Source organism: Hyla sarda, chromosome 6, assembly GCF_029499605.1.
Source record: "Hyla sarda isolate aHylSar1 chromosome 6, aHylSar1.hap1, whole genome shotgun sequence".
Lineage (NCBI taxonomy): Eukaryota > Metazoa > Chordata > Amphibia > Anura > Hylidae > Hyla > Hyla sarda.
Window position 1 is genome coordinate 271,195,876 of NC_079194.1, and position 25,089 is coordinate 271,220,964.

The following is a 25,089-nucleotide window of genomic DNA, read 5'->3' on the forward strand; positions in this document are numbered from 1 at the left end:
GTTGAAGACCACTGGTATGGGAGGTAGTACTCATGTGTCCCCGCCGCTCCGGACCCGTTACCGCTGCCCTGGATGTCGCCCTCCATCGCTGTTGCCGCGTCCCCGGGGTGTCCCCGTCGCTCCGGAACGTCTCTGCTGCCCGGTATCCTCGCTCTCCGTCGCCGCCATCACGTCGCTACGCACGCCGCTCCTATTGGATGACGGGATGGCGTGCGCGACGACGTGATGACGATGAAGGAGAGCGCCGACCATGCAGGGGAATCCCAGCACGGAGCAGACACCGAGAAGGCAGGTAAGGTCCCTCCTGGTGTCCTGTAAGCTGTTTGGGACGCCGCGATTTCACAGCGTTGGTCCCGAATAGCCTGAGTAGCCGGGTTAGTGTCACTTTCGCTTCAGACGCAGCAGTCAGCTTTGATCGCCGCGTCTGAAGGGTTAACTCCTTGGAGACGAAGGGCGTATGCATACGCCCTCGCGTCCCGTCACTTAAGGACGGAGGGCGTATCCATACGCACTCGGCATTTCCGATCACTGCCGCTCGCCGGGCGGTGATCGGACCGGGATGCCTGCTGATATCTATCAGCAGGCATCCCGTGGCAATGCCTAGTGGGGTCCTGAGACCCCCCATATCGGCGATCGCAGCAAATCGCAGGTCAATTCAGACCTGCGATTTGCCGCGATCTGGGCAAATCGGGTCACTGGTGACCCGATCTCCCGGAAAATAAGACTGATCGGAGCTGTCAGAGACAGCTCCGACCAGCCTAAAGCAAAGGAGCGAGGTCGCAATGTTGCCACCCCCTCCAGTCCCCTGCCATTGGTCGGTCAGGCTGATCACTAATGGCAGGAGGGGGGCGGGGGGTTACAGTTCATTTCCCCCTGCTCTGCGCACCGATCGAAGTCGGTACAGAGCGGGGGGAACACGGGCGGCGAGGTGGGGGACATGGCCCGGCTTACCCGGACCGGAGGAGGCGAAATCCCGGGCAGCGGCGCAAGCAGGAGGAGCGGCGGCCGGAAAGTGCGGCTGAGAAGGCTGCAGTGAAGATCGCGATAAGTGATCTTCACTGTGGCCTTCTAAAAGCTGCAAAACTACAACTCCCAGCATGCCCACACAGCCAAAGGCTGTGTGGGCATGCTGGGAGTTGTAGTTTTGCAACATCTGAAGTGGCACAGTTTGGAGACCACTATATGGTGGTCTCCAAACTGTAGCCCTCCAGATGTTGCAAAACTACAACTCCCAGCATGCCCAGACAGTCAGGGATGCTGGGCGTGTAGTTCTGCAATATCTGGCCCTTCAGATGTTGCAGAACTAGAACTCCCAGCATGCCTGGACAATCTTGGCATGCTTGGAGTTGTAGTTTTGCAACATCTGGAGGGCTACAGTTTGGAGGCCACTGTTCTTTCCCAGTTGTTGCATAACTACAACTCCTAGCATGCCCAGACTGTCCAGGCATGCTGGGAGTTGTAGTTCTGCAAGATCTGTAGGCACACTGGTTGGGAAACACTGAGCTAGAGTCTGTTTCCTAACTCAGTGGTTCCAACCCGTGTGCCTCCAGCTGTTGCAAAACTACAACTCCCAGAGTGCACTGACAGACCGTACATGCTGGGAGTTGTAGTCTTGCAACAGCTGGAGGCACATGGGTTGGAATCACTGAGCTAGAGTCTGTTTTGTAACTCAGTGGTTCCCCACCAGTGTGTCTACAGCTGTTGTAAAACTACAACTCCCAGCATGTACGGTCTGTCAGTGCATTCTGGGAGTTGTCATTTTGCCACCGCTGAAGGTTTGGGGTGCCCCCCACCCCCCCATGTGAATGTACAGGGTACATTCACACGGGCGGGTTTACAGTGGGTTTCCTTCAAAGAAACTTACTGTGAACCCCCGCCTGTGTGAATGTACCCTAAAAACACTACACTACACTAACAAATAATAAAAAGTAAAACACTACACATACACCCCCTTACACGTCCCCCCCCCCCCCAATAAAAATGAAAAACGTCTCATACGGCAGTGTTTCCTAAACGGCGCCTCCAGCTGTGGCAAAACCACAACTCCCAGTGTTGCCGGACAGCCATAGACTGTCCTCGCAGGCTGGGAGTCTTGCAACAGCTGGAGGCACCCTGTGGGAGACACTGCTGTAAGGTTTTGGTGGAGGCAAGCCCCATCCTTGTAACCGGGTCCACCCCTACTGCAAATTCCTTATTCAGGCCTCAAATGCGCATGGCGCTCTCTCACTTCAGAGCCCTGTCGTATTTCAAGGCAACAGTTTAGGGCCACATATGGGGTATCTCCGTACTCGGAAGAAATTGCGTTACAAATTTTGGGGGGATTTTTTCTCCCATTACCCTTCGTAGAAATTGTAAATTTGGGGAAAAAAAATGCACTTTAGTGACATTTTTTTTTTTCATTTACACATCCGAATTTAACGAAAAGTCGTCAAACACCTGTGGGGTGTTAAGGCTCACCGGACCCCTTGTTACATGCCTTGAGGGGTGTAGTTTCCAAAATAGTATGCCATGTGTTTTTTTTTTTTGCTGTTCTGGCACCATAGGGGCTTCCTAAATGCGACATGCCCCCAAAAACCATTTCAGCAAAACTCACTCTCCAAAATCCCATTGTTGCTCCTTCCCTTCTGAGCCCTCTACTGCGCCCGCCGAACACTTGACATACACATATGAGGTATTTCCTTACTCGAGAGAAATTGGGTTACACATTTTGGGGGGCTTTTTCTCCTTTTACCCCTTGTAAAATTTCAAAAACTGGGTCTACAAGAACATGCGAGTGTAAAAAATTTAGATTTTGAATTTTCTCCTTCACTTTGCTGCTATTCCTGTGCAACACCTAAAGGGTTAACAAACTTACTGAATGTCATTTTGAATACTTTGAGGGGTGCAGTTTTTTTTATAATGGGGTCATTTATGGGGTATTTCTAATATGAAGGCCCTTCAAATCCACTTCAAAACTGAACTGGCCCCTAAAAAATTCCGATTTTGAAAATTTTGTGAAAAATTTGAAAATTGCTTCTGAAATTTGAAGCCCTCTGATGTTTTCCAAAAGTAAAAACACGTCAATTTTATGATGCCAACATAAAGTAGACATATTGTATATGTGAATCAAAATATTATTTATTTAGAATGTTTATTTTCCTTACAAGCAGAGAGCTTGAAAGTTAGAAAAGTGCAACATTTAAAATTTTTTCATCAAATTTTTGAATTTTTCACCAAGAAATGATGCAAGTATCGACAAAAATTTACCACTAACAAAGTAGAATATGTCACGAAAAAAAAATTTATGCTTAAAGTGACAGTGGTCAGAATTGCAAAAAATGCTCCCATCCTTAGGGTTATAATGGGCTCCGTCCCCAAGGAGTTAATACAGGGCATCACCGCGATCGGTGATGTCTTGTATTAGCCGCGGGTCCCGGCCGTTGATGGCCACAGGGACCGCCGCAATAGGACAGGGTTTTAATGTATATTTGCCGTATAAGACGTACCAACTTCCCCCCCCTCAGTTTTGGGGAAGAAAAAGTGCGTCTTATACGGCGAAAAATACAGTATATTAATGTGACACAGGGTGTTCATCTTCGGATGATATTTGGTTTGAATACTATTGAAAATTTTGTTTGATACATTGAATATTTTTGTATTCCCTTTTTCTCTTTCCCCTTTTTTTCTGGAATAGTAATTGTTCTATACATCGAGCACATTCAAATCTTTTTACAGAAGCATGATATCACAAACCAGTATTATTTATATACAATCATTTTTCCCATGAAATTAAATTAAGCTATGTGCACCCGAATCTTAAATGGGCACTGTCAGATACAAAAACTTTTGATATGTTGTAAAGCATGCAAAACCAATAGGTTTTGCAGTTGCTTTCATAAGAAAATTTTCAGTATTTCATACTAAAAAAGCCAGTCAAACAACTGCCCCCCCCCCCCTGCCTGCTTGGACACATACTAGTCCTGCTGTGTCCATGGATCATCACCTATGTCATGGACACACGTCTTTGATTGACAGCTGTGAGCGCAGGGCTCACAGCTGGAGGAAAAATCCTCCCACTGTCAGCTTGTGTCCCGCTACTGTCAGTGAGGACAAGCTGGGAGTTGTAGTTATGCTAATGCTAAGGGAGATGTGAGCAGACAGCATACTGAGGGAGGGGGCGGAGACCTGCACAGTGAGGCCACACCCCCTCCCTTTGAGAGGAATTCAGACTAGTGAGCTAAATTAAAAGTGTAATAAAAAAATAAAGGTGCTAGACACATAAAAATTTGATGTACATGGTCAGAATTAGGTACTGAGTGATATATATAAAAAAATGTTTTTTTTTATCTGACGGGTAATCATTAGAGGATACGAAGATAAGTTTCTATTTGTGTTTTAAAACAAAATTTGCAATTTTATGTACAAGTATATTCACACTATATGTATGGTTCATTGCGATTTTTTATCTTTGTTGTAAAGGGGGAGGAGATGGGGTTAATCACCAGAAACTTTGTTGTGAGTGGTGACCCCACCTCTTCCCCTATAAATACGATTCACAAATGTCTTTTCATTGTATGACTAAGGCTACTTACCGTGGCCGAAATGTTGGCTGATTGCTGAATAAACCTCACATATTGCTTTGACACTGCGCTGGACTTTGCCTTCTTTGTCCATTATATTTTAATAGTTTGGATATTTACGCAAGCGGCGATACCAAATAGGTTTATAAAAAAAAATTTTTTTTTACACTTTTTGGGGTAAAATGTAGAAAAAGGGACAATTTACATTTTTATTGGGGGGGAGGGGATTTTTCACTTTTCTTTTTTTTTTTACTTTTATTTTTACACTTTAATAGTCCCCATAGGGATCATTTGATTGCTAATACTGTTCAGTGCTATGCGTAGGGCATAGCACTGATCAGTGTTATCGGTCATCTTCTGCTATGGTCTCCTCGATCTCAGACCAGAGCAGAAGATGCCGGGAGACGGGCGGAGGCAGGTGAGGGGACCTCTGTCTGCCATTATGAATGATCGGATCCCCGCGGCAGCGCTGCGGGTGATCCGATCATCCATTTTAGTGACAGCACTCCCGCAGATATCTGTATTGATCGCGGCATCTGAGGGGTTAATGGCGGGCATCAGCGTGATCACAGATGTCGGCCATTACTGGAGGATCCAGACCTGCCGCGCATGACCCGAGCCTCACTCCAATGCTCGTGGTCATGTACAGGACGTACATGTACGTCCTGGTGCGTTAAGTACCATCACACCAGGGCGTACATTAACATCCTGAATCTTTAAGGGGTTAAATAGAAATCATTTACAAATCTGTTTAACTTTCTGGCACCAGTTGATAAAAAAAAAACATGTTTTCAGTGGAGTACCCCTTTAAATGTTTTTTTTTTTTTATGAAAAAAAGAAATCTGATTGGTTGCTATGGTTGACTACAATACTCTTTCTCTACACAGGTTTTGATAAATCTCCCCTCTATATGTTTTAGCTGCCTACTTTTCAGCAAATAAACAAAAATGGTCGTCTACATGGGAAGTGTCCATTAACCTTAAAATGCTAAGATCAGCACTACCATATTCTGTCACAGGTGTTACCCAACAGTCTTAAATGTATTCTTGGTCGCAATGAAATTACCTGGCCATACTCTTCAGGTGTGTACAGAATGTAACCTCTCTGCTTCACATATTCTTCAAATACTGGAGACCACGGGCGCTCACCGCAACAGTAATCTGTTATTAAGAGCTTCCCTCCAGGTTTCAACCAGGACTACAAATAAAAAAAGAATCACCTAAAAGTTACATTCACATGTATTGGTAGGTACAGGGTATTACATCAGAATACCGGCAGAACAGTATGCAAACAAACTGTGGCATACCCATGCAGAGTCCATTGTGGCCAATGGACTGTACATAGTCTACTAGTGACTACGATCGGTCCATTTAAGAGCATGAACTGCAATTTTTTTTTCAGATTTTTTTTTTTTAATAAGCTCAGAAATTGACCGAACATAGTCACTAGTAGACTACATTCAGTCCAATAAATCAATGGACCCCAAACAGGTTCCCCACAGTAAGAAAAATAAAAATAAACTTCCAGCAACAGTCCTTAAAGATTACAGGCTTCTCTTTGGTGAAACAACACATTCACATTCAGAAAACTGAATGCATAGCAGTTCCTTAAAGGAGTACTTAAATGGGCACTGTCACCAACTTTATTTTTTGATATGTTGTAGTACTAATGTACTACAACATATCTCTAATATACTTTTATTATAATTTTTTTCATTAAAAAGGATTAATTTACGTTTAAAAACCGGCCACTGAAAAAGGACTGATTTTGGAGTGGCAATCAGTCCTTTTTCAGTTAGGCTGCACTCGCTCCCTGCCTGTCAATCAGACAGGCGGGAGCGAGCGCATTGGCTCCCCGGCCACTGGCTGGGAGGCCACTCCTCCCGCACATCGCCGCCGCCACCTCGTTGCCGCCGCTGTCCCTGCACGCCCGCTGCCGGACTCTGCAGTAACTGCAAGTGTAATGAGGGAACGGGGTATGCGGGGTGGGGGGGAGGAGGGAACGGGGTATGCGGGGTGGGGGGGAGGAGGGAACGGGCTAGTGTCGTAGCGGGGGGGGGGGGGGGAATGGGCTAGCAAAAAAAAAAAAAAGGCGATAAGATGTCTGATCTCGAGGGTCCCGCCACTGGTGACCCCCGCTATCTCTCCTGCAGCCCCCCTGTCATCAGCGTACCTGATGACTCACGATACTGGGACCGGAGTATCGTGATTTCACAGCCACGCCACCTTGTGTCATCACGCCCCTCAATGCAAGCCCCCCCCCCAATAGGCTTGCATTGAGTAGGGGGGACGTGACATAACGAGGGGGCGGTCTCCTTTGGATAGGGGATAAGATTTCTAGGGGCTGCGTACCCCTTTAATGTATCTATTATAACAGCCTGAGGCTGCTGATCCATCAAGTCAACCAAGTTGTCATTGAGTCTTACATAGAATTTCCTGAAAAGTGCTTCCTTGTCATTGATGTGCAGGATGGTGTCTCGGCTGTACACCACATGAAATGATGCTTCAGGGAAGATCCTTCTGGTAGCATCTCCTACTTCAAACTGCACCTGTGGAAATGAGAAGAAGATGTGTCAGTGAATACATACATTATGAAGGTAGACGAACACTTTGTGGATTGCTGCTGCAAATCAGCATTTACAGTGGTGCCTAGATAGTTGACTTGGAGCTTGCTCCGTGCCAGCTACTGGCGGATGGCAGTGTAAGAAAGCACCTCATGACAGATATATGACCATTAAGGGGTTAATAAATGTCACGCACAGCATTTTTACATCCAGCAAAATGATGCACGTGTGAACGCCCTCTTATAGTCGTGTTTAGTTAATAAGGCTGGACTAGTGGAGCAGACAGTTTGAGCATAGACTCAATGCTCCATACAAGGCCGCTTTCACACAAGAATATGTTGAACCTGCAAACTGTAATGTTAATCTATGGGGGATACTCACGTGGTGGTATAAATATTTCCATATTTTACAAATGCAGCACGAGATTCATTTGTTTTGCGCATGAAAAACCGCCCCTTAATGTCAATGGGGAGGATTTAAAATACATGTATTTATGTATATGTATTTATACGTGTTCTATATTTTATGCATGGTGTAGGGATCGACCGATATCGTTTTTTTAGGGCCGATACCGATAATTGGTGGAGTTTAGGGCCGATAGCCGATAACTTATACCGATATTCCGGTATAAATTATCGGCTATTTATCCCCCCGCGACACCGCTGCAGATCATTGATTTAAAGCGGGCGCTTTAAATCAATGCACTGCAGTGCCTTTTGCAGTGCCATAGGCCATCGCCGCCACCCGCTTCTCTCCCCCTGCCTGTCCGGGGGTCACCACCACCGTTCCCCCCGCCGCGCCTAGGGGTGCCTCCAGCTGTTGCAAAACTACTACTCCCAGCATGCCCGGACAGCCGTTGGCTGTCCGGGCATGCTGGGAGTTGTAGTTTTGCAACAGCTGGAGGGCCTCAACAGCTGGAGGGCCTAATGTAGGTATAGTATATTATACAGATCCCTGTCCATCCCAGAACCCTGACTCACCTTCCCAGTTGCTGCAGGGACCGTCCGGGGAGGGTGGTCAGGGCCATCCATCCTTCCTGTAGTGTCCGGCGGCATTCCGGGTAGAGGGTGAACCGGTCTGGGCTGTCCTTCTCCGGGGGTCCTCTTCTCCACTCCAGGCAGGCTCCGGCCTAGTAACACTGCATAGACGCCGCTGCGCAGCGACGCACCTGACGTCACGGCGTAGCGGCATCTATGCAGCGTACTAGGCTGGAGCCTGCCCGGAGTGGAGAAGAGGACCCCCGGAGAAGAAGGACAGCCCAGACCGGTTCACCCTCTACCCGGAATGCCGCCGGACACTACAGGAAGGATGGATGGCCCGGACCACCCCCATTACGGGTAAGTTTGATTTTTTTTATTGACTCGGAGGGTGGGGGGGGGGGCGACCGGTATAGCGGTATGGGCAAAAATCCATACCGTGGGAGAAAAAAGAACCGGTATCCAGTTCATACCGGTATACCGCCCAGCACTACGGTGGGGGGTGCGACGCGGTGCGGTGGGTCGGGGGGGCGGTCGCGGTGCGGCGGATCGGGGGGCGGTCGCGGTGCGGTGGGGGCGGTGTGGGGGGCGGGGCATTATCAGCTTATCGGCAAGGTAATTGCTGATACCGATAATGTCCAAAATCATGATTATCGGCCGATAATATCGGCCATACCGAAAATCGGTCGATCCCTAGCATGTTGGATCCGTATGTTATAAGTATTTTATCTATTTTGCAATAGGCTCAGTTACATGGCTTACCAGAGGATTCTTCTCCATGACAGCTCTTTCCATGGCAATTTCCACCATGTTAGATGACAGGTCCATCCCTAGGACTTCAACCCCATATGTCTGTCAAGAGTAAAGACATTTAAAAAATATTTTTTTATAGGACTTCTACCAGGAATCAAAAGACATTAATAAAATATTCCCAATACCAAAGAGATAAAACACATTTATGGCTTACATGGACTTCAAGCTTATCGCCGTCCACAGGTTGTCCCGCCTTTGCCTTAATATGCTGAGTGCAGTGTCATGTAACAGGCCCGGGCAGAAGGCGGGGCCCAGGCTCCTTACATGACACTGCACATCGCTGTGGCGGGCGATAAGCTGACTACAGAGTGATGTTACATGCACCGGAAGCAGGAGGAACACCAGGACCAGAGGACAGAAGAGCTATATGAGCGCAACGGGAGAGCGACAGAAGGTGAGTTAAAGATTTGTTTTACTTTTTACAGCCTGGGCACAATGGGATAATAAAAAAACACATGACAGAACTCCTTTAATCTTCTTTATACTTCTTTAAGGGTGCATAGTTTAAAAAGAATAAAATGAAGTTTAATCCAGGCCACCTACAGCCACAGTCACTACTGACTACGGAATCTAAGTGGTTAAATGACTGGAGACCAACTTGATTGCTACTATGCTTATGCCAAGTTGAGATCTTGTGAGAAAATAATATACAAACTATATTAAACACCTGCAGTGGTTTATATATACTGTCTAGAAGTCCAGGCCAAATTCTTACATATATTTTCTCTCATCCAAGCAGTCTTATAGGGAGTGTTATATAGATACTGGAATCACAATGTGGTCCTACCTTGGCCATATAGAAGTCTCCGCCACCAATGCCACAGCCCACATCAATGACTCGCTGACCAGGGACAAGGTTCAACATGGCACTAAACTCCTGCAGGAGAAATATACAGGCGCTTCAACTAAAAAAGAATATTTCTTGCATTTACTTAAAGGGGAAGAAAACAATTTTTATAAAATCAACCGGTGCAAGAAAGTTATAAAGATTTGTAAATCCCTTCTATTTAAAAGTCTTAATCCTTCCAGTACTTATCAGCTGGTGTATACTTCAGAAGAAGCTCTTTTCTTTTTTGAATTTCCTTTCTGTCTGACCACAGTGCTCTCTGCGAACACCTCTGTACATTTTAGGAACTGTCTGGAGTAGGAGAACCCCCCCACCCCCATAGCAAACCTATCCTGTTCTGAACAGTTCCTAAAATGGACAGAGGTTTCAGCAGAGAGCACTGTGGTCAGACAGAAAGAAAATTTAAAAAGAAAATAACTTCCTGGTGGTATACAGCAGCTAATAAGTACTGGAAGGATTAAGATTTTTTAATAGAAGTAATTTACAAATCTAACTAAAGCAAAGAAGTGATATTCGGCACTGCTATTATAGGCTCTGACGGACAGTCGTGTATGACGCTTATACGGAGAAATATAAGTAGAGATGTGGTGGTGCGCTGATACTTGGCAAAAGTTCAAATCTTCAAAAGGCAATGAAGGAATAGAATGAATCGGCAACTCACCAGTCTTCTCTTTAGAAAAAGTTCCTTTATTCAAACATACTCACAGCATGAAATGCAATCTGGGAGAGGGATCGGTGCAGGGGGGGGGGGGGGGGGGGGCCTACTACTTTTACCCCCCCCCCCCCCTGCACCGATCCCTCTCCCAGATTGCATTTCATGCTGTGAGTATGTTTGAATAAAGGAACTTTTTCTAAAGAGAAGACTGGTGAGTTGCCGATTCATTCTATTCCTTCATTGCCTTTTGATAATTTACAAATCTGTTTAATTTTATGGCATCAGTTGATTTAAAAAAAAAAAAAAAAAAGTTTTCCAGTGGAGTACCCCTTTACGACGCAGTACGTAAATGCACGTCCTGGTGACGTAGTACTTAACGCACCAGGTCGTACATTTACGTCCTGAGCATAACCGCGGGCATCGGAGCGATGCCCGTGTCATGCGCGGCTGATCCCGGCTGCTGATCGCAGCCAGGGACCCGCCGGCAATGGCCGACGCCCGCGATCTCGCGGGCGTCCGCCATTAACCCCTCAGGTGCCGGGATCAATACAGATCCCGGCATCTGCGGCAGTGCGCGATTTGAATGAATGATCGGATCGCCCGCAGCGCTGCTGCGGGGATCCGATCATTCAGAACGCCGCACGGAGGTCCCCTCCCCTGCCTCTGTACGGCTCCCGGCGTCTCCTGCTCTGGTCTGAGATCGAGCAGACCAGAGCAGAAGATGACCGATAACACTGATATGTTCTATGTCTTATACATAGAACAGATCAGTATTAGCAATCATGGTATTGCTATGAATAGTCCCCTATGGCATCATGCGCGGCAGGTCCCGGCTGTGGATCGCAGCCAGGGACCCGCCGGTAATGGCAGACACCCGCGAATGTCCGCCATTAACCCCTCAGATGCCGTGATCAATACCGATCACGGCATCTGCAGCATCGCGGTCACTTAACAGCATGATCGGATCGACCGCAGCGCTGCCGCGGCGATCCGATCATCCTGCACGGCAGACAGAGGTCCCCTCACCTGGCTCCGCTGCCTTCCGGGAATCTTCTACTCTGATCTGCCTTCCCGCAGACCAGAGCAGAAGATGACTGATAGATCAGTGCTATGTCCTATACATAGCACTGAACAGGATTAGCAATCGAGTGATTGCTTTAAATAGTCCCCTATGGGGACTATTAAAGTGTAAAAATACAAGTAAAAGTAAAAAAAATTTGAAAAACCCCCTCCCCAATAAAAACGTAAATTGTCCCATTTTCCCTATTTTACCCCCAAAAAGTGTAAAAAAATTTTTTTATGGGGGGCGTGGCTTGACATGGCGGAGTGAGGACGCGTTTTGTTGGAGCTCCGGTCCTGCACCCACCATAAGCCAGATTCCAGCACACTTCCATGGGAGGAAATTCTAAGAAACCCAGGAGAAGGACCCGCTCCAGACCCCCTTCCCCTGTGAGGACTCTGTTGCCGTACCTGACGCGCTCCCAGCCCCGCAGGAGCGCCTCTCTCCCTCCTGGCTCCATGGCTGCCTGTGCTCCCGCGGCCGCGGCTACCACACCACCGGCAGCTACCTCAAGGACCTCCACCTCACCGCTGGCGGCAATACCGGGTGCGTCCCTGGACTCGGGCATGCCTTCATCGGCTCCAGCAGCCCCGCGGCAGTCTCTCCCTCCGGTGCGGCCTTCCCCACCTTCGGCAGCTGTGGACGGCGCTCCCCAAGATGGCGGCGGGGAAGTGCGCACGTCCGGGCACCTGCAGCCTGCAATCTCTCTCCAGCTGGAGTCTCGTCAGGCGTCCGAGGGGGGACCCAAGGTAAGGGGCGCATATTCTACACCCGCTCCCGCTGATGGTGCTCCCGGTCCCGGCGGGCTGCCGGGTGGGGGACAGCATAATCCCCAGCCCTTACCTCCTCGTGGTCCCGCTGGGCCTGTAGGGCCCCCCTCTATGGGGATCACTGGGGGCCCTTCTCCTCCTGCAGCCCGGGTACTGGACCTGGCCCCTGATGAGTGGCCCGCTGTTCCTGCAGGCTTGTCCCCCCCAGCTCTGGCTCCATGCATCACATCGCAGGCCTCTCCATCCCCTGCCGGCCTGGATCCTGCTGTGTCACCATCCTGGGCCTCAGGCTCACCCTGGGACTCCCCTCTGCACTTGCCTCAGGATACAGTTCAGCCGCTGTACTCATCCCCAGGAATTCCTCCTCCATTGGCCCCCAGCAGTGGGCCCCCCCATCCGTCCTCTCCAGGATTGCCACCTAGTTTAGAGGGGACTCCAGCGGTTTTCCATGCTCCTTCCCCCACACCGGCTGTACTGTCGCTGCCCCATACCCATTGGGGGACCCTCATGTACCCAGGACACTCTCAGCTTTCCCCAGCGGACCGTCCTGTCACCTTGGCGGACCTCCGCACCCTGGTGGCCTCTCTCCCTACCAAAAATGACCTCTCATCACTGGCTAAACAAATAGTCGCTGAGTGCAAAGAAGAATTTGTTCAACTGCGTCAGGATGTGTCGGCGCTGACCGCCCGTGTGGTGGGGGTAGAGGAGACGCAGGCGTCTTCCTCTTCTGCTGTCCAGGCCTTACAAGCAGTGGTGAAACAACATAGTGACCAGCTCTTCACTCTACAACAGCACCTCGACGACGTTGAGAACCGTAACAGACGCAACAATATTCGCCTTCGGGGGCTCCCGGAGGCGGTGGGTCCGGAGGAACTTTACCCTGCTTTACTGTCTATCTTCAATGACCTGTTGGAGCGGGCCCCTGATGTCCACATTGAGCTGGACCGTGCACATCGGGCCTTGAGACCCCCTAGTCAAGATGATCAGCACCCCAGGGATGTGATATGTAGAGTGCACTACTATGCTCTCAAAGAGGACATTCTCAGGGCGGCCAGGGCCCGCAGACGCATCTATTACAAGGACATACGAGTGCAGTTGTTTCCGGACTTGTCCAGACACACCTTGGCTCAAAGGGCGACGCTCAAACCAGTGCTGGAGGCTTTGAGGGAGCGAGACATCCCTTATAGGTGGGGGTTCCCGTTTGCCCTGACTGTCCGTAGAAACGGGAAAACCTTTACCCTGCGCTCTCCTGCTGACGTTCCAGCCTTCCTGAAGGACTTGGACTTGCCTGCCATCCCTATCTCGGATTGGCCACAGATTTCCTCTGGAGCCCCGAAACGCTCTGTACCAAGATCCCCTCAGCAGCCCTTTAAGATGTCTCGACCTGACCTGCCCCCCCGACCTGGCCGCCGACAAAGGCTGGTGACCCGATGGGACACTAGCTCTCCCAGCCCTCAGATTGTGCAGTCTCCCCACACTTGATACTGTTAGAAATGTTATTGCTGTGTTTTATGGGTTTATATTCTCCTCCCTTTTCACAGGTTAGCTGGACTACTGTTAATAATGTATATTTTACTATGTGGCTCTGGTGCTAGGGGTTCCGTTCTCCTTGCTCTCCCTCCTATTCATCCCCTCCCTCTCCTTTTCATTCTCTCCCCCCTTCCGCTCCCTCTGTAATGCCTATCCTGCTCTTCTACCCCCTCTCTGCCCCTTCTCCTACTCCTTTCCTCCCCCCCCTTCCTTTTCCCTCCCCCGCTTTCCTCCCCCCTCCCCCTTCCCTTTTTCTCTCTCTTTCCCCTCTGTTTCTCCTTCATCTTCTCCGTCTTCCCCCGTTTTCCCCCCTTTATCTTTTGCTTTTGTCATGTGTCCCTACCCTGGGTTTCCTTCGCCTTCTGCACTTATATGCCTTCTATTTCATTTCTGGCACTATTCTTATCTCTTGCTCCTTGCTCAGTTTGGGTGACTAATCCGGTCTCCTCCCCTGCGTCAGAGTCTTCCACCTACCCCCAATAGGTTGGAGCCCAGGCTGGTGGCATCTCAGTCCTGGGCGTTTCCGTCAGCCTTTGCTGTGCTGTTTAGATTGTGCTGCGGTAGTACTTTTCTACTGCTACCTCTCTCTTGTTCTTGATTTCTTACCCTCCCCTCTCATTTTGTTCTTATTAACTGTTTTTCTGTTCCTTCCCTAGTGTTTGTGTTTGTCCTGTTTGGTGGCTGAGGCGGACCGGCTGTCTGACCCTTTTTTAGTGCCTACCTGCTGATGGCTGATCTTAACATTGCCTCGTTCAACGCTAAAGGCCTCAACATCCCGGCGAAGCGAACACAGATCCTGCACCACTTCCACAAGCGTAAGACCCATATCCTTTGTTTGCAGGAAACCCATTACAAAACCGGCCACACCCCGACCCTTACTAATAGACACTTCCCAGTATGGTTCTGTGCCAATAACTCTGCCTCGCGTTCAAAGGGTGTAGCGATAGCTTTACATAAGTCTCTGACACATCAGGTTACCAATGTGGTAATCGACCCCCACGCCAGATACATTGTTCTCACCCTGCTGATTGGTGGTAGAGCCATCACCATCATCAACGTGTATGCACCTAATCAGGGCCAGTGTGACTTTCTCGTCCGACTGGTTGACTCTGTGTTGCCAGTGGCTCAGGGGACCGTGATCTGGTGTGGGGATCTTAACCTGACCCTAGATCCTACCCTAGACAACTCCTCAGGCCACTCTAGCTTGTCCTATGCGGCAATTAAGAGAGTAAAACGCTCCTTAGCCCAACTTCAGTTATGTGATGCGTGGCGCCTACAACACCCCTCGGATAGGGACTATAGCTACTACTCCCCTCCCCATGATTCCTATAGTCGCCTAGATTACATTTTAATTCAACACTCTGCCCTCACTTGGCTGAACGGATCGGACATCGGTAGCATCATCTGGTCAGACCATGCCCCCGTGTTCTGTTCCCTCCATCTACCACACCTGACTAAGTCAGCCTGGTCATGGCGGTTGAACGAGTCTCTTCTTCTGGACCCAGCATGCATGGCAGATCTCACCAGGGCTGTTTCTGATTTCACTTTCGTTCATGTCTCTGATTCCACGGCCCCATATACCCAGTGGGAGGCCCTTAAGTGTGTCCTCCGTGGCGTTCTCATCAGACACGGTTCTCGCTTGAAGCGGGAGAGGGCCCACACCCTTACGGCAGCTTTAGCTAGGGTTTCTTCGTTGGAGCTGGCACACAAACGGTCACTCTCCCGTCCTGTCTTACAGGACTTACAGCTGGCTCGCTTGGAGGTGAAACGCCTCTTGGAGGCTTCCTGGGGCCGTTGGCTCCAAATGGGACGCAGTAAATTTTACGAATATGGGAACAAGAGTGGCCGGATGCTTGCCAGGGCTTTGAAGACTCGCCTGTCCCAATCTCATATCCCCTCTATCAGGACTCCAGCTGGGACGATGGTACACACCACGGAGGAAATTGAATCTGTTTTTCACTCCTTCTTCTCTGATCTGTATCACCTCCCGATTCCCGGGCCCTCCCACCTCCCAGACCCTCCTTCACCCTTCCCGGCTCTCTCCGCAGTCGAGAGGGAGGCGCTGGACGCCCCCTTTTCCCCCGAGGAACTTGAATCGGTGATTCGTGCCCTCCCGGGGGGCAAAAGCCCAGGCCCTGATGGCTACACTGCCAAGTTTTATAAATCACTGTTGGATTCTATTTCTCCTCTTCTGCTGAAAGCGTTTAATTCTATCTCCCCTGACTGCCCACTGCCTCCCGCCTCTTCCCTTGCCCATATAATTCTTTTGCCCAAGCCCCATAAAGATCCCCGCTCGTATGGTAGTTATCGGCCAATTTCCCTGCTGAATGTAGATCTAAAAATTTACTCCAAAATATTGGCCAACAGGCTTAATATGTTTCTCCCCTCCCTTATCCACCAGGACCAGGTGGGGTTTGTGCCGGGTAGGGAAGCCAGGGACAATACCATCAAGACCCTGGACATCATACATCATGCCCAGACCTCTAAATTGCCCCTTATGATCTTATCGCTTGATGCCGAAAAGGCTTTTGACCGTATCTCCTGGTCCTCCCTGTCACAAACCCTACGACATGTTGGTCTTGGCCCTTCCTTCATAGGGAAAATTATGGCACTGTACGGCTCCCCTTCTGCACGCCTGAAGATTAATGGTTCCCTTTCAGACACGTTCCCCATACATAATGGTACCCGCCAGGGCTGCCCCCTTTCCCCTCTCTTGTACGTTCTGGTAATGGAACATTTGATGGCCAGCATTAGAGCGGACCCAGATATCCATGGGGTGTCTATCGGCACTCATACTTATAAATGCTCCGCGTTCGCTGATGACCTTCTGGTCTACCTCTCTGATCCTTTAACCTCTCTACCATGCCTCATGTCTCGCCTGTCTGAGTTTGGCAAGTGGTCAAATTTCAAAATTAATTATACCAAATCTGAGGCCCTGGGTGTTGCGTTGCCAGAACGTACATTGTCTGCTCTCCAATCTGCTTTTCCCTTTCGCTGGCCTCCGGGTAGTATCTCTTATCTGGGCACAGTGATCCCCTCAGACTTGTCCCGTCTGTTTTCTCTAAATTTTTCCTCGCTGCTGGCACGTTTTCGAACGGACCTAACAGCCTGGAATAGTAAAGAGTTCTCGTGGTTCGGCCGCATAAACATCCTTAAAATGACCTTACTTCCCCGCCTGTTGTATTTAATGCAAACGGTCCCCATATATATCCCGTCCCCCTACTGGAGACAGTTGCGGACTTGCTTCGGCTCGTTTGTGTGGGCTGGAGCACGTCCCCGTTTGAGTAGGCTTACCCTGTCACGACCCAAACTACAGGGGGGCGCGGGTCTTCCCGACTGTCACGCATATTACTTGGCCTGTGTTTACACCCGTGTCTTGGACTACTTCCATAATACCTCTACCAAACAGTGGGTCCAACTAGCGCAAGATATCTGCCCTTACGCTATTTCCACTCTGCCGTGGACGACGTCACGATCGTCCCAACTCCCCTCCCAATTGTCCTTCTCCACGCGCCACACCCTAGCTGTCCTGACCAATGTACGGTCACCCGCTTCCCTTATAGATCGTGAGGGCCCCCTCCTCCCTATCACGGACAATCCCGTGTTCCCCCCGGGAGTTTCCCCGACTGCTTTTCTCGGGGCCTCCCGATCGGAACCGCTCCGTTTCCACCATGTCCTTGACGGGGAGGGGCTCAAGTCATTGGGGGACCTTCTGTCCAACCGCCCACGCGCCAGACGCGCACCCTTTGCTTACCTCCAGTTGAAACATTTCTACTCCCATCTCCCATGTCGCCCTTCCCTTCATCGCCCTCCCACGCCCTTTGAGAGATTGTGCTTGGCCTCATCGTTCCCTCGTCACTCCATCTCGACCTTGTATGGACTATTGTTGTCTCCCAGATCGGAGTCCCTTCCGACATTTTGTCGTGCATGGGAAACCGAACTTGCCAAATCGTTTACTCCTGATCAATGGGCTAAGTGTTTCTACTTGACCCACAAGGCCGTGATTGCCACTAAATTTCAGGAAACCAGCTTTAAAATCTTGTCCCGATGGTACCGGGTGCCCGCGGTGTTGCATCAATGGTACCCTTCTGTGCAGAGTACCTGTTGGCGATGTGGAGTTGGCGAGGGTACTATGGTCCATATTTGGTGGGGATGCCCTAAATTGCAGCCTTTCTGGTCCGCGGTTTTCCGCGTCATCCGGGAGGTGACCGGGGCCCAGATTCCCTGGTGCCCAGAGGCAGCTCTGTTGTATATGTTCCCTATGGCGCAATCAAAGTACAAAAACTCCCTGGCCCGTCACCTTCTCCAGGCAGCAAAGACTGTAATACCCAGGAAGTGGAAAACCCTGGACCCCCCCTCTATGGCCGACTGGATAGGCGAAATTGCCCAAATTCACCGCATGGAGGAACTTTTGGCGGTTCACCCTGACGAAGTCACTAGGTTTGGAGCTACATGGCTCCCGTGGTCGGAATTTTGCTCCTCCCCTGCTGTTCGGTTTTTGAGTTGATTTCCAAATACTGCTATGGATGATAGTGTGGTGCTTCGCTTCGCTGTGGATGCCTGTCCGTCGTGCGTCGCCAGTGGTCCCGCCTCAGCTGTCTTCTATGTTTGTTTGTTGTCCTGTATGTGTCCCCCACTTTCTTTAGTCTTCCGTATGTTTTGTGTATCTCCATTCTTTTCCTCCCTTCTTCTAAGGCCCTTTTTCAAGGTTGCCTCTTCTTTCCATTTACATCGTTCTGATGCTGTTCCTACTCTCGATCCCTTGCTAACTGCTGGGCCCCTTCTTACCTAGTCAGGTTCTTCTGGTATAAGTCAATTGGCATGGTAACTCAGATTATTTCGACAACCACGTGTTAGACTTGTTGTATATTCTTGCCTGGACTTTAACCCCCGCCCTGCATTGTTGGGATAGGGGAGATTTGAGAAACTTTCTCATATGCTATTGTTCACTGGAACGTATTTGTTGTTCTTCTGTTACCCATGTTATTTTTCATCGCATCTGTCTGATATTTCGGTCCACAAGACCGTATTGTGCTAAGTATTTCCTGTATTGGTGTACCCACCACATCTACCTTAATAAACTTTTTTGTTGAATTCGAAAAAAAAAAAAAAAAAATTTTATATACATATTTGGTATCGCCGCGTGCATAAATATCCGAACTATTAAAATAAAATGTAAAAGATCCTGTACGGTGAATGGCGTGAACATTAAAAAAAAAAAAAAAAATCCAAAATAGCTGCTTTTTTATAACATTTTATTCCCAAAAAAATTACTAAAAAATGTAATAAAAGTTTTGTATAAGCAAATATGGTATTAATAAAAAGTACAGATCACGGCGCAAAAAATGAGCCCTCATACCACCGCTTATACGGAAAAATGAAAAAGTTATAGGTCTTCAAAATAGGGGGATTTTAATTGTACTAATTTGGTTAAAAAGTTAGCGATTTTTTTTAAGAGCAACAGTAATAGAAAAGTGTATAATCATGGGTATCATTTTAATCGTATTGACCCAGAGAATAAAAAACACGTCATTTTTACCATAAATTGTACGGCGTGAAAACAAAACCTTCCAAATTTTGCAAAATTGCGATTTTCTTTTTAATTTCCCAACACAAATAGTATTTTTTTGGCTGCGCCATTCATTTTATGATAAAGTGAGTGATGGCATTACAACGGACAACTGGTCGTGCAAAAACAAGCCATCATACTAGTCTGTGGATGAAAATATAAAAGAGGTATGATTTTTTGAAGGAGAGGAGGAAAAAACAAAAACGTAAAAATAACATTGTCTGAGTCCTTAAGGTCCAAATGGGCTGAGTCCTTAAGGGGTTAAGGACAATATAACCACTAGCAAATATGTGAAATCATCATATTTAGATGAGGTTCTTCCAGGTAATATACTTTGTAGTAAATATGTAGTGATTTTTTAATATCTGTACATTCTGGCTTTATGAAACATACCTCAAACAAATAAAAGGACATTTTTGGAATTAGTAGCATACATTTTTAGAGCGAGAATAGAGTAAAAAATAAATAAGTCCCAATTATTCCTTTGTTGCAACTCCTCAGGGCTGTTTTTTGTGTTTACATCTGAACTCTTTGAATAAGCACTGTCACAGTTGGGCTGGGTTCACATCATGTTTTTGCCATACTGTTTTCAATCCGTTTTTCTAAAGAAAACCATATGGCAAAAAAACGGATGGAACAGTATGGAAAAAAGTAAACCGTATGTTTTTAAACAGTATACTGTTTTTAAAAGTGCATACAGTTCCGTCAGTTTTTATAGGAAAAAAACCCATACGTTTTTGAAAATGTTGTCCATTTTTAATGGGAAGGGTCTTGGGTGGGGACTTTAGGATAAAAATGCGCATGTGCAAAGTAAAAACGGATACGTTTTTCCCGTATGGAACCGTATACATGTGACGTCCATGTTAAAAAAAAAACGTATACGGTTGCAGTACGGTTTTTAAACCGGAGTCAAAACTGTGGTTGACCACGATTTTGTCTCCGGTTTAAAAACCGTACTGCAACCGCATACATTTTTTTTAACATGGACGTCAATGGGAAACGCACATGTATACGGTTCCATACGGGAAAAACGTATACGTTTTTACTTTGAACATGCGCATTTGAATCCTTAAGTCCCCACCCAAGACCCCTCCCATTAAAAATGGACAAAATTTTCAAAAACATATGTTTTTTTTTTCTACAAAAACTGATGGAACTGTATGCACTTTTAAAAACAGTATACTGTGCATTCCATTGAGAGCCAAGCCTCATTCTGGGTATAAAAACACAAAGCAGAGGCGCTCCCTGTGGAGGATCACACGTGCTAATGCCGGACAGGGACGGGGGCACAGATGGTTTCTTACCCGCTCTGGTTGTGTACCGACATACACAACAATGGTCAGCACGTGTGGAAGCAAGGATTATTGTGTTCGTCTGCAGCCTTCCCATAAAAGCTTGTAAGATCCAGTGAACTTCGTAAAAGGTAGGGATTCTCAGGCGCTAACAGGAACAAAAGAGGCTTCAGGTAGGTAGGTTCAGTTATAAAAAGCTTTATTCAACCAAGATGCAACGCGTTTCACTGCGCACCCGCAGCTTCCTCATTGCCTGAGGAAGCTGCTGGTGCGCAGTGAAACGCGTTGCCTCTTGGCTGAATAAAGCTTTTTATACCTGAACCTACCTACCTGAAGCCTCTTTGTTCCTGTCAGCGCCTGAGAATCCCTACCTTTTACGAAGTTCACTGGATCATTCTGGGTATGGCTTGGAGAGCCAAGCCTCGTTCTCATTATGACACTCAGTGTATTGTATTGAGAGCCAAGCGTCATTCTGGGTATGGCATTGTTTTTAAATGTCTGTATACTCTCTTATTTTTTGTACATTGAAATAAAGATTTTTTTTGTATGGCACATGAGACTAATTTAATAATTTATTGGTGTGCAGCATTGTACAGTTGCTAGCTTTCTCCTTTTTCTGATATAGTAAGGACAGTACTGAAGTCTCCCATACAAAGGATGCAGGTGTCCGGGAAGGACGCTGCAAATACCGCTGCCAAGTGAAGCACCGTAAGAGTACCTGGGGGAGGCACATAAATGCCCATGAGTACAAAAGGCATGTTGTCAATTAGAGCAAAAATAAAGGCATGGTGCCCATCGGGTCAATCTGGGTCTGACGCACCTCCCACTTTAAAGACTTATGTATGAGAAAGGAGACACCCCCACAATAGGAAGAGCAGCAGGAATGCACAGTCCATTTCATCCAGGGACGAAGTAGCCAACGGGTGGAATCAGATGTCAGGTGTGTCTCCTGCAGGCGCAGTGAATGAGTGCCCTGCTGGAGCCCTGAGTTGGTGAGAGGGGAAGAACAGGGAAGAAAAAATGGCTTGCTTAAGGTACTGCACCATGTCCACTCCCCCCCCCTCACCCATGTCCACCCCCCCCTCTCACCCAAGTCCATCCCCCTCCTCTCACCCATGTCCATCCTCCCCTCTCACCCATGTCCATCCTCCCCCCCCTCACCCATGTCCATCCTCCCCCCCCCTCACCCATGTCCATCCTCCCCCCTCCTCACCCATGTCCATCCTCCCCCCTCTCACCCATGTCCATCCTCCTCCCCTCTCACCCATGTCCATCCTCCCCCCTCTCACCCATGTCCATCCTCCCCCCTCTCACCCATGTCCATCATCCCCCCTCTCACCCATGTCCATCCTCCTCCCCTCTCACCCATGTCCATCCTCCCCCCTCTCACCCATGTCCATCCTCCCCCCCCCACCCATGTCCATCCTCCTGTCATCCATGCCAACCTTGTCCACCCCCCCTGTCCATCCCTGTCACCCATGTTCAACCCTTTGTCACCACTCTTTTATCCCCCTTGTCATCCCTGTTTACCTCCATATCTGCCGTGTCCACCCTCCTGTCATCCATGTCCACACCTCTGTCACCCCTGCCTATCCCCCTTCACCCATGTTCACCCCTCCTGTCCACCCCTCTGACCACCCCCCTATTCACCCCTCTGTCCCTTTGTCACCCCAGTCCACCCTTCTTTGTCACTCCTGTCCACTCCTCTTTTAACCGCTTGTTACCCTTGTCCACCTCTCTGACCCCGTCTCTCATGTCCACCCGTCTGTCATCCCTGTCCATCCCCGTGTCACCCATGTTCACCCCCATTGTTCAAACCTCTGACCACATCCTTGTCACCCATGTTCACCCTCTGTCCCTTTGTTACCCGTTAACACCTTGTCACTCCTGTCCACCACTGTCGCCCCCCTGTCACCCATGTACAGTCTTCTACACCCCTCTGTCACCCATATACACCCCTTTACACCCCTCTGCCACCCATGTACACTCCAACACCCCTCTGCCACCCATGTACACTCCTCTACACCCCTCTTCCACCACTGTAAACCCCTCGATCACCCCCTACACCCCTCTGTCACCCATGTACAGCCCTCTGTCACCCCTGTACACACCTCTCTTCCATGTACACCCCTCTGTTACCCTCTTTACACCTATACGTCCCTGTATTCCTCTTCACTTGTAAAAGGGGAATCTGGAGGATAATGCTGGTTAAGTGTAGAGCCTAATAGATTTGTTTTGCAGGTTTAACGGTGAAGAGTTGTGGCTGGAAGAAATGGTCAGGATGGTCCGGACCAGACGGAGAAGAACAGGGAACGACGCTGATCAGAGAAGACATCACATGTGAGTTGCTGTATAAAGCAACGAACTACAACAGTTTAACCCCGAAAGGTTAAAAAGGGATCCTCTATATTGCTAGAGCCACACTAATATAAAACTTAACTTATATTTACTCAAATAATAATAGTGTAAGTGAGGAATTAATTGTATTAAAAACACATCTCCACTGCAGTCATAGATATATATTTTGATTATGCCTAGGTCCTATATCGGTCACCCTTGTTGGTAAATATGTCCACTCAGGTTCCAAAAAAGGAACTCCTCGCTCAAACTTAGAGATGGTTACCCTATCAATTCTATAGGGATTAATCAGTACCCTGAGTGAAGATGGATACCATCATTTGATTTGGCCACATATATATATATATATATATATATATATGTGTGACCTTTAATCTGACTTCTGATGATGTGAGGTATCTCATTAATATTTCCAGACTGCAGTAGAAATGCTAATTAAAACACAAAACTGTCACACCCCGACATGTTTCGCCACTTTAGTGGCTTTATCAAGGAGAGACAGACATTGCTTTTTTTTTTTTTTTTGCTCGTCAACGGGGTGCCCCGAGCCGAAAAAGGTTGGGAAACACTGACATAAACACACAAAATGACAGACAGGACAACAAGAAACAATACAAAAAAAAACTACACCGAAACACATTTAAACATAATTAAAGTGGAAATGTCTACAGAACAAAATCAGCAAAACCGACTGTACTATAAATGGTACGGGGATTGGGTCTGTGCATAATGAAACAAACAAATACAAATAAGGACTCCTAAAAATTGGCAACTAGTAAACAATGAAGTAAGGTCCAGCCTAGCATAGGTGGTCATAATGGATGCATAATAAGCAGAGGAGCATAAAATGCAAAGTTCAAGAAAACATGAAATTCAAGGCACAGTATGCCAACTGATCAATCCCCCCCCAATCAGCAGTAACAGGCATGCCCGCCAATACAAACCCCCCCCCCCCAGGAGACCATGAACCCAACACAGAAATACAAAACCCTCCATTGAACAACGCACCCCCCACCATAAGATAGGAGAGGGAGAAGATAGAGCAAGAGGGAGTCTGAACAGGGGCAAAGAGGAGGAAAGGAAAATTAGAAGGGAAGGAACCTAACCAAGGGGAGAAAGATGATCCCCAAATACAATATATAAAGGAGAGCCCCGGCGTAGAACTAAAGTCCCATTGCTTTACAAGTTGAGGTAGTATCCAGGCAGGCTTGCCGAACCAGCTGGTGAGAAGTAGCAGGAGCGAAACAGTTCACGTATTAGAAAGGCTGCATAATGGTATAAATTTATCTGGGATAAAACCAACAGTAGATAAAGGGCAGAGAGAGTCCGGCTAGGGACATAGGAGCATCAGGGGCTTCTAAGGAATGCATCCAGGACAGAGGTAATCTACGGGGGGCAGGGGAGGGCAGGAGGGGGTGAAGGGGAGAGCCATAGGACAGTCACCAGGGGCGTCAAAGGACACAATAATCCTGGGCAGGATGGGGGGCACCAATGGGAGAACACGGGTAGATCCAGGGCAGCAGGGGGGCAGCATGGAGGGGTAGGATAGGGTTATCACTAGGGATCGACCGATATAGTTTTTTTAGGGCCGATACCAATACTCTGTGGAGGTTAGGGCCGATAGCCGATAGCTAATACCGATATTCCGGTATAAGTTAACGGCTATTTATCCCCACCCCGGCGACACCGCTGCAGATAATTTATTTAAAGCATGCGCTTTAAATCAATGAACTGCAGCGGCTTTTGCGGTGCCAGAGACCACCGCCGCCACCCGCTTCTCTCCCCCTGCCTGTCCTGAGTCCCATCACCGCAACCATCTTGTTAGGCTACGCGAGCATAAGTTTGCAGCTTCGCAGCCACTGCGGTATTGCTTTTAGTCACAGGCATAATAGTGCCTAGGGACCCACTTCGGTTCCGAAACATCTGTGGAAAAATCCAGGAGTCCAGGATGATGGCAGGAGTATAGAAAGCACGGGCTCAGAGAGATGCTACAGCACCATGCGACTGTTCAGCTCGGCGGTCAAGCCACGCCCCCCAGGACAACATCATTTTAATATATACCTTTTACACTCGCATGTTCTTGTAGACCCAATTTT

At 48.3% G+C, this 25,089-nt stretch overlaps 1 protein-coding gene across 5 annotated transcripts in view; it reads right to left on the minus strand.

Moving 5' to 3' along the window:
* The window catches only part of LOC130277056 (uncharacterized), a 98,782-nt gene that overhangs the window by 13,169 nt on the left and 60,524 nt on the right, over nt 1-25,089 (minus strand). For all 5 annotated transcript variants that reach the window (XM_056527302.1, XM_056527303.1, XM_056527304.1 and 2 more), the window contains 4 exons: nt 9,700-9,789; nt 8,862-8,951; nt 6,985-7,107; nt 5,625-5,756 (listed from right to left, as the gene is read on the minus strand). In XM_056527302.1, the coding sequence (XP_056383277.1) occupies nt 5,625-5,756; nt 6,985-7,107; nt 8,862-8,951; nt 9,700-9,789 (435 nt within the window). The remainder of the gene's footprint in view (nt 1-5,624; nt 5,757-6,984; nt 7,108-8,861; nt 8,952-9,699; nt 9,790-25,089) is intronic.